This window comes from Argentina silus (genome assembly GCF_951799395.1).
Source record: "Argentina silus genome assembly, chromosome: 13".
NCBI lineage: Eukaryota > Metazoa > Chordata > Actinopteri > Argentiniformes > Argentinidae > Argentina > Argentina silus.
This window is the reverse complement of record NC_139667.1, coordinates 4,391,350-4,401,240: the sequence shown is the minus strand read 5'-3', so window position 1 is coordinate 4,401,240 and position 9,891 is coordinate 4,391,350. Positions and strand designations below refer to the sequence as shown.

The following is a 9,891-nucleotide window of genomic DNA, read 5'->3' as shown; positions in this document are numbered from 1 at the left end:
GAGAGAATTTGTACATGTATGTACATGATTTGAATTTAGCAGAGACATATTGGAGTAGGGAAGCTATACAAATGAAAAAATGCACAATGAGATACTGTAAAAACATCAACGAGATTTTTCACCAAGGCTTATATTGGACATGCACAACCCAAAACAGAAGGAAAGCTATGAATGGCTGCTGGTCTCGGGTGGCTAAAGTCACTGGTAATGAAGTCACTGGTAAAGTCACAGAATCACATCCACACTGTAGCTAAATCACTTAGCAATATTTAATTTAGATTAGATTAGATTAGATTCAACTTTATTGTCATTGTGCAGATAAAGTTGAATCTAATCTAATCTAATCTAAATTAAATATTGCTAAGTGATTTAGCTACAGTGTAATAATAATTAATAATATATATGCCATTTAGCTGGCACTTTCATCCAAAGCAACTTACATTGCAGTGAGTGCATACATTTCATATGTCTCTATCTCTATATATCTATCTATTTATCTATCGACTGCAGCTACTATGAGGTTCGACGATGATAATCATGATGTCACTGTCAACAAGGCCCATGACTTAACACTGCATGAGTGTTAAGAAAACCTATAAGAAAAGACTATGGAATAACACTTCTCCGAAACATGAGCATCGTGATTTACATATCTTTGTAGAATTTTGGTATAGATAGTCTTTAGAACAGGGTGTGGTAACAAAGGTATCTTTCTGTGATTTAGTGCACACAGAATAAGAGCAAGACACATTGAATCATTCCTCCCTAAACAAACAGAAATATCTGTCTTAGATTACAGTGTAGGGTACGGTATGTCTTATCCTCACAGTCCATGTCTTATCCTTAAGAACATTGTTGCAGAATACAAGGAAGTGCATCGGTGATAAAGTTACGGGAGTCTTAGGGTTACTGTGTACCAACTGCCAAGGCCTACGTCCCGTGGCTATGTCTGACAGCCCTCCAATTAAGACCAAATCCAAGCCAGAAAAGCAATAAGACAGAAGGTGGCGTGTTACGCAGATTTGTGTGGTGCTGTCAAAGATTCGATATTCTATCACATGACTTAATAATGACAAAACTTCGTTAGAGTTCATTTGTTTATTGTATGCCCACTGCATGACACTGGCGAAGGCCTAGACCAAAACGTTTCTCTAAATGTAAATAAATACTAAAAGAAAACTTGAATATCATGCATGGCAGCCTTCACCAATTATACCCCTATTTTATGTATACATATTCAGTGCCCTGTGTAAGTAATGGGACTTTTGGCTCTATACTGCAAAGTTTGGATTTGAAATAAAACAATTACTATGAGGTTAAAGAGATTCTCAGCTGCTATTTAATGGTATGACAGCAGCAGTTACCTCATCAATTAAGACATGTTAGCCAGTTTTAGTGGCAGCTATACATGCCGAAACCAACACCCCTTCCACCATGTCTCACAGATGAGGTGGTATGCTGTAAATCTTGGGCAGATAATTTTTTCTCCAAACATTCCACTTGCAATCATTCTGGTACATAATAATATACATGGTATCTATTCCTTCGCCTGCCCATTTGTGATTGCTGAGCTCAAGAGTGATTTTTTAATTATTTTTAATTATGTTACAAACTGATGATTTTGGCAAGCCTATAGTTTTGGCTATGTTTTTTTTTTTTGTCAAGGAAGCCTAATAATGGTTTCCTTGACTTTCATTGGCATCTCTTTGGTCCTCATGTTGACAGACACCAATAGCAGACTCAAAATCTCTACTTTAACCTCATAGTAATTGTTTGATTTAAAATCCAAACTTGTAGAGCTTAGAGCCAAAAGAAGAACAAATGCTTCACTGTCCCATTACTTACGCAGGGCACTGTACATACATGTACTGTATATCTGAATAACACAGAGGCACTTGCCATTTCGGCTTTAAAGAGGCAGAGAGGAGCTAGCCTCAGCATTATAAAGTAAACATGAAGACTCTGACTACAGCTCCACTGTCCACTCCAGGCATTCCTACAGATGGCAAACAGCAGAATGACTGACAGGTGGAGCCCTGTGATAACTGCATAGCTCACCAAATGGATATACCAAATGTATGAAATATATGTACCAAATATATGATAGATAGATAGATAGATAGATAGAAACTTTATTTATCCCAGGGGGAAATTCAGGAAAAAATATTTAATAATATTTTTAATATAAAAATATAATATGTACTGGTAATGATATTTTTGCCTGCTTTTTGCTGTCATGGTCTCATTTCCCAAAAATGAAAGATCAATGTGCAGACAAGCACTTTTTCTAACATTGTCCATAACAAAGTTGTCAAAAGCATTTGTGGGGACAAATTAACCTAAAGCCCCTTTACCTTCTGTACTTTCAATAAGATGTGCAAATGCATTGGCGACCCCCATCCAGTAGATGGCGCACAAGCACCCATGTCTCCAAAGTAGCATTTGTAGACATGTCTAATGGAATTTACATACTGTATGACAAACTTTGAAGTGTCCTATTACATTTTTCTGAGTGAGATACTAATATTATTATCATCAAATTTTCTTAGCCTACTTATTTTGCATTAAAAACCGTGACACCTATTGACCAAATTGTACTGTATTGTTTAGATGTTTTTTTTTGTGAGGAATTCAATCTTCAATAAGGTTGTTATTCCTTTTCTGGCATATTCCATGATGCATGCAGTTTATATGGCTTCAGATTTCCCTTTACATCAATATCCATTGAATTTTGAGATTTCAACATGACATGTTTTAATTGCAAGTGATTTATCAAATGCATGATTTATTTTCAAATGTATGCACATTTCTGATGAAAGGCTGAAATGGGAGTATTTTGCTCACTATTTCTATAATTAAACACCACAGTTTGGAAGGACAGTGAATGAAACCCAGTTTGTGAAACATTAATGATCAGCCACTCACAGTGTCTTCTTCACAGAGGTTTTAGTCATTTGAACTCTGCTGTAAATATTTCATAGCCACAAGTCTGTCATTGTCTCTTTCTTACCCCACAACAACCACTAAGCCACTTGTTTAGCCCCCCAGCAATGTCCTGAGAGATGTGGCTAAACAATGGACTGTTGTCATACTGTCCCTCATCACAATATTTTGGGGTTTACAGGTTTTTAATACAACTTGGTTTTGGATCTGGGATTTTTTTCTGTCACCTGTCCACCATCAGGGATTCAATCTGCTCCACTTCACACAAAGTGACTGGAATCCAGAGGGCTGTAAATAAAGTTTATCAAGATATCACATGACCACAAATATCCACATGGCTCAGGGTATTAGATGACATGATGAGAGAGAGAGAGAGAGAGAGAGAGAGACTCTCAAAAGAGAGAGACAGAACAAACCTTTTCACTTTGAAGATCCTCATGTGGGGTTAGGGCAGCTGAGGGCAGAGATGTGTGAATCACCAAATTCACCAGTGGATGCTGTTTCTTTTGATCCTCAAGTGAGTGTAATTTTTTGGATTATTCAAAAACATAATTGTATTAGTCAAAGCCTCCTTATTTTCATAAATGAGTAATCAGTAATATGACATTAAATATTGAGACATTGATTTATTGGAACATCAAATGAGGGAATTGATGCTGTGTTTTTCTGGTCTTCTATGTGCAATCATCACCTCCAAAAGTTGATCAACTAAAGGTCATCCAAATGCAACAACAGCCATTGACTGCCACAAAGCATGGACTACACAGGTACCAAATCCAGCAGCACAAGGGCCTGCTGCGTAGCCTGGAATTAGAGCATAGGTACTGTATGCGGGGCATTGAGCAGCAGCAGAGACAGTGTCATAGGGCACTCAGGAGACTGAGGTCTGGCTGCTGTACCTCATCCCTGAGTTCCAGGGCAAAGGCTCCATGCAGCTCAACTCTCCCCACACTTCATGAGGCACAGACAGGGAGCAGGAGAACAGGGAGTGCAAGGGCCCAGATGGAAACATCTATGGAAGGTAGGAGTGACATTGAGAAATCACACCCCAGCCCTGACAGCCCAAGTTTGGACTTTTGTAATCCAGATGGTGCTAGGACGGACATAGTTTGGAGGAGGCAACAACAAACCTGGACAACCATGACGTTTGCAGATGTAAGGAACAGACACATGGCAATGATCCAGACGACTGAACCCTTCAGAAAATGGCAGCACCTGCTATTGTCAACTGACTGCCTCAAGGAGCCTAGCTGGGGCCAACTAGACCCCTACAACCCACAGGCCATGGGGCCCGTCAGCAATAGACTACAGAGAGTATCATTCCCGCATGGATCCACACAGAGGCTTACACCATTTATCAAAACAGACAGCGACACCACTTGGTGCTCCAAGAAGACAGTGAACTTGTAAACTGAGGCCTCTTGGCTGCAAGACAAAGATATGCTTACAATGTCGGCCACACGGTGGTGTCATTACACTTTGGATCTCCAACACTTGGATAATTATAGTGTCGGTTCATATTAATAGCCTATATTTATGTTTTTGCAACTGTAGGCTACCTGCTTTGACTAAATAATAAATCACATACAATTCTAAACTAATCTTGAACACTATTAAGTGACTGTGCCACTTGTAGCTATTTAGTTGCCTCATAGGCTTGTTTGTTGTCTGTTCCAGAGTCTTCAAGAATTACCTTAACTATGTGCTCACTATCTAATCAATATGATGTTTCAGGGGAGGTTGGTGAGTTACAGCTAATCATGCACTACAATGCGGCATTATTTCTGGTTCTGCAGCACCAACTACAAGGCACTCAGATCATTGCGAATCCCTGCACAACTCACGCACAATGACATGCAATTAATTCCCTGGCATTAGTCTCAAACGCACCCGGCATTTACTTTGGCAAAAATCAATTGTCCGCATTTGGACAATGCACGTGAGCCGAAATGGCGTCCTGCTCGTACTCTGATCTCGGTTTTCGGTGCGTGCGCTGCGAACGCCTGGCAGCTCGTGCGCAAGCCGACTGAATGATCGAGAGGAAGTGGCGGGTGATGTAGACCCACACCTTTCCGGTAGATCAGAGCAGCAGCAACTCGGCTGAAGAAGCGAAGGAGAGACACGAAAGCTGGGTGGAAATTACCGAGAGGCGGGGGAAACGGAAGGTAATACACATTTTTCATTTTGAGAATTGTGTCGGAGGCTAGAAACGAACCTATTGACTCTCACTGGCATTTGCGTGTCCTTAAACTACAATTACAGCTTGAAATAGGCAGCTAGCTGACGTTAGCTAATGTTAGCTAGCTAGCTTGCTAAGTTGAGCTTTCTGACACTCCTCCCAAACCTCTCTTCTGTTTTAGGGGGACAAGAAGGGGAATTTCCTGAACGAATAAATGACCTGCTTCGTCACCGAAGCTTTAGGGGAACGGGCTCCTGTGAACGATTGGATAGCGCCACGTTTAATGGAATAGCTGCAGAAATTAGCTTTTCTCCTCCGGTGCCGGTGGTGCTGAAGGAACAAGGGCGCTCCCGACAAGAAGGGGGACCTCGAGACACATTCACCAAGAGGAAGTCAGAAGCACCGCAGGCTTTTGGGAGGGCCTGTTTCTGGTTTCTTTGCATTTTCAATGGACCCACCACTCCCCTTCTGATCCTGAGATTTGATGCAAATAGTAATCGACTGGGAAACAAAAATGAACATTTTTTTACAGCTACAACTAAGAAGTTCTTAGTCGTGGTATTTACTTCTCAAATTATTTATGCTACTCATTTGAACTTGAATGCCCCTGCACCTCATAGGATTCACTCCTATGTGCCGAAACATTGTAAAGCATTGATAAAGTCCCACATGGCACAGTGCGAGCTTCCCTATTCCCAACCATAAATGTCAATTGATTCTTCCTAGCTAGTTGCTCTCACGATCAAGCAGATACATTGAAATTGAAACCTGCCTGGTTTTCACAGCAAGAAGGGATATATTAAAGGATCCGACGCATTTTTACATTTGGAACGGAATATTTATGCACTGTTTACAAGATGGGGAAAATGCTTTCGAAAATATTTGGCAACAAGGAGATGAGAATATTGATGCTTGGACTTGATGCTGCTGGAAAGACAACAATCCTTTATAAGCTGAAACTTGGACAGTCAGTCACCACAATTCCCACTGTAGGTTTCAACGTTGAAACTGTCACCTACAAAAACGTTAAGTTCAATGTGTGGGACGTTGGAGGCCAAGATAAGATACGTCCCCTGTGGCGACACTACTACACGGGCACCCAAGGGTTAATCTTCGTTGTGGATTGCGCGGACAGAGATCGCATCGACGAGGCCAGACAGGAACTCCATCGCATCATAAATGACCGCGAGATGAGGGACGCCATCATCTTGATTTTTGCCAATAAGCAAGACCTGCCTGATGCCATGAAGCCGCACGAAATCCAAGAGAAACTAGGATTGACCCGCATCAGAGATAGGAATTGGTATGTTCAGCCCTCCTGTGCGACCACAGGCGACGGACTATATGAGGGGTTGACATGGCTAACATCAAATTACAAATCTTAATGATTGAGTGATGATGACTGTTTTAGATCAAAAACTACAAAAAAAAGTCAAATTGAGGCAAGTAACAAATAACTTTACTTCTCAAATGAATATAATAAAGACAAGTTTGATTATCTCCGTTTATTTTGATTACTTTGTTGACCCTATAACTAATTTATCTTTATAAACCGGGTTTGCTGGCTTATAGTTTGCTTTACTCTGTAGCAGGCCTGTCACATTAATTCATTTTGTCGCTTGATAAATATCAATTAAATGGGTTCATAATCCAAAACTACAGAGATTACCTCCTTTGCCTATTCTTTATCCCATTTTTATATATTTTCTAATGGAGCTGGATTTCTATCTGTTCATTTGGGTTAAGGCTTGATTCTCATTCATGCCTGTAAAGGGATAGTTAACCCAAATGACAAAATTACTTGTTCTCTTACCTTGAAAGCAGTTTATGGAGGACAAACTGCAACCCAGGCTCTGTTTACCTAGCCACTGATACCAGCCCATTTTCCAACCCTAAGTCATGTCCCCACAAGCTGTCATGGTTGACATTTCATACCGAAATCATCTTGAAGTGCATTGAAATCATACAACCTTACCGTGAGATGATTTCTGCAAGAAATGTAAAACATGCAAATTCAGAGGACATTGACTCCATGTTTTTGTTTAGAACATGCAAGGTTAGCCGCTGGTCGCCGTGGCCAGGTAAACAAACATGTCAGTCTGTCCTTGTCCATACACTGGTTTCAAAGTAAGAGAACCAATGTAGAATTATGTAATTTGGGTTAACTATCCCCAGTAAGATACTTTTGGGTTTGCAACTGAATAACAGACGGGGTCTTTTTCAGAGTTTTGAGCTTGTTTTGGGGAAACCTCGCCACCGTGTATTTCACGTGTTTTAATACAGAAATGTGTATTGCTGTAGCGTACATTTCATTGTCAACATTCTGGACATTGTTGTAACAAAAATGATTACTTTGCAGACATCGTGTTTTAGACCCAACCCATTTGCACAAAGTGATTCCCCTATGGTGGGCTGTATGCTGAATAAGTTGACCATTTTTGTATTCTCACATTTATTTCCAAATTGTGCTCAAGCATCAATTAAACAGGCCTCTGGTAATTCAAACATGCTTTTCAGAATGCGGCTTTAGTTCATGGGTAACATTGATGGTTGTGTAGTCAATTGACTCAATATTTCCAAAGGAATGTTATTCAGCTCTGAGTTCTCGGCCTACTACCATTGCTAAGTCTCAGAAAGTGAGATTTTTTTGATATCCTATAGCCTATATCTGCAGCATGTGTACAGAAGTACAGTAACCCTACAGTAGAGTTGACCTGTCATGCAGAGAGCTGCCTACTGGTGAAATGATGAAGTCATCGATTGGTTCAGCTCTCTTACTCCGATGTTGACTTGGAGAACCATGTACAGAACAATGTCATTGTAATGTCTAATTAAAAAAGTCATTTTAAATGTGTCATTTCTCTTGTTTTGACAAAAACGTATGAATGGAACGCAGCTCTTGTAGGGACAGAGCTTGAAGCCAGATTACAAATGATTTAGTGTAAATGGTATGAAAAGATGTAGGCTCGCCAAAGCTTATACATTCGTTTTACTTTTATTCATTTGACTGATCTCCATAACCAGGTCATATTTGAGTCCCTATCAAATCAACATCTTGGACATATATCCTGATCAACATCCTTAGTACTCATAAATCCATTATAGGAAAGAATGTCAACACTTTACATTAAGTTGATTATACCTGTATTGTAACACAGCAATTACTCTAGAAACTGCATTATATAGGCACGTTACTTAATAATGCGGTAATTGCATGGTATGGATTTGAATGCTTTGTTATTATACAAGTTGTAATACGGTGTAATTACACAAACCGTTCGATTCCATGAATATAATTGCAGAGCGACATGTATTGTGTAACAGCATGTTAATATAATGTCACTGTAATTACAGAGTTACTAAACAGGTATGGGGGCAACATAATGTCAAGTGTGACCAAGAAGGTGAAGCATGCTCAAGACAGCAGCATAATTGGCTAATTATTGACTGCTTTTCTATTGTGAAAATACATAAACCTTCCTACCTTAACTGAAAGTCTGCTCTCTGTACATTGTTCCTTTTCAGACAGCAGGTGTAACACATCCATAAGAAAAAGTCCTGCTCAAAAATGTCTTACTTTGAGTTAAATGTCAGATGTTTCAAAGCTGTGGTTTTAGGTGTGGCAAAATTAATCGGAGGGTTCTAGCAAGAATGTAGGGTCTTTCTTCTGGAGCTGTGCATTAGCAAAGAAAAACAACATCGGGCTACAGTGTTACAGTATTCTTTTGTAGTATGAACATCATGAAGGTTTGGTAACAATTAATTCTCCTAACTTTTATTATGTGACTCTGTGAGGAACATGATGTCTTCCTGGTGCTGCATTGGGACTTTTCAAACACTGTTGATGAAGGCTACAGAGTCAACCCTTAGATGAGTGTCATTAGTGCCACCATTGAATGAGGGAAAATGAATGTTTTTAACTTTACCCCATGTGCAAAACAGGAAGTCCAACTGCTGGTCTCAGTGGAACAACTACTGAGCCACATGACTTGTCTGCATTGGGGGTTGGGTGGCTGCACAAATGTTGGAGCAATACAGCTGTTTCTGAATTCTGTGCTTGCTTGTTTTTGTGCCATATTGAACTGACGCTGTGCCGTCAGCTGTTACTTCCTGTCTTTGCTTGTGGTTCAAAAAGGCTGTAAATAAAAAAACAGGCCCTCTCAGTCCTTGAATTAGGATTGGTTCCTGCTCAGTACAAAACAAAGATCAAAACCGTTTGGAAATATTTTCAGTGCCACACAAACATTTGATATTTTCCTGTATCATTTTGAAAATCTCCTGAGGTTTGGTCTGTTTTTTTTGTGTCCTTTCTAGTTAGAATCAGTAAGCAATTCAACTGAATGTCGGTTTATGTCTTGTCTTGGTTGTGAATATTGTAAATTGTCCACTGTTCCACTCTGGCTTCAGACTCCAGGTTCAGTGAACTGGGCTAATAGGCTGACTACAGTTGATGGCCTTGGTGCCCTTGTTCACTGTGTGCCAACCAGATAAGCTCCTGCTGGTCCTTCAACAGCTAATCATGTATGTGTCTGTGTGTCTGTTAGTTGAGGCTTTACTCTGGGCCTACTCTTTGGACTCTTGCAATAACAACTTTTCAATATGACTCATTAAATCAAGACTCGGAAAACGCCTACGGGTGATTCAATTACCAGAAACATTTCTTTCTTTCTGCCTAGCAAGGCTATAGCAGTATAACTGGTATGAGATGCATCTGAGAAGAATGAGAATTCGTCCCATCACCTGTAAATCTATCCCTTAATCTGTATTTA

At 40.0% G+C, this 9,891-nt stretch overlaps 1 protein-coding gene across 1 annotated transcript; it reads left to right on the top strand.

The window, feature by feature from the left end:
• Positions 1 to 4,995: 4,995 nt before the first annotated feature.
• arf6b (ADP-ribosylation factor 6b) lies at positions 4,996 to 9,609 on the top strand. The gene is made up of 2 exons (XM_083682759.1): positions 4,996 to 5,108; positions 5,304 to 9,609. Exon 2 carries the CDS (start codon positions 5,980 to 5,982, stop codon positions 6,505 to 6,507), a length of 528 nt encoding a protein of 175 aa, XP_083538885.1. The 5' UTR covers positions 4,996 to 5,108; positions 5,304 to 5,979; the 3' UTR covers positions 6,508 to 9,609.
• Positions 9,610 to 9,891: the final 282 nt, after the last annotated feature.

Excerpts from the sequence above, each read along its gene's own strand:
- arf6b (XM_083682759.1), top strand. The coding sequence starts at position 5,980 with ATGGGGAAAATGCTTTCGAAAATATTTGGCAACAAGGAGATGAGAATA.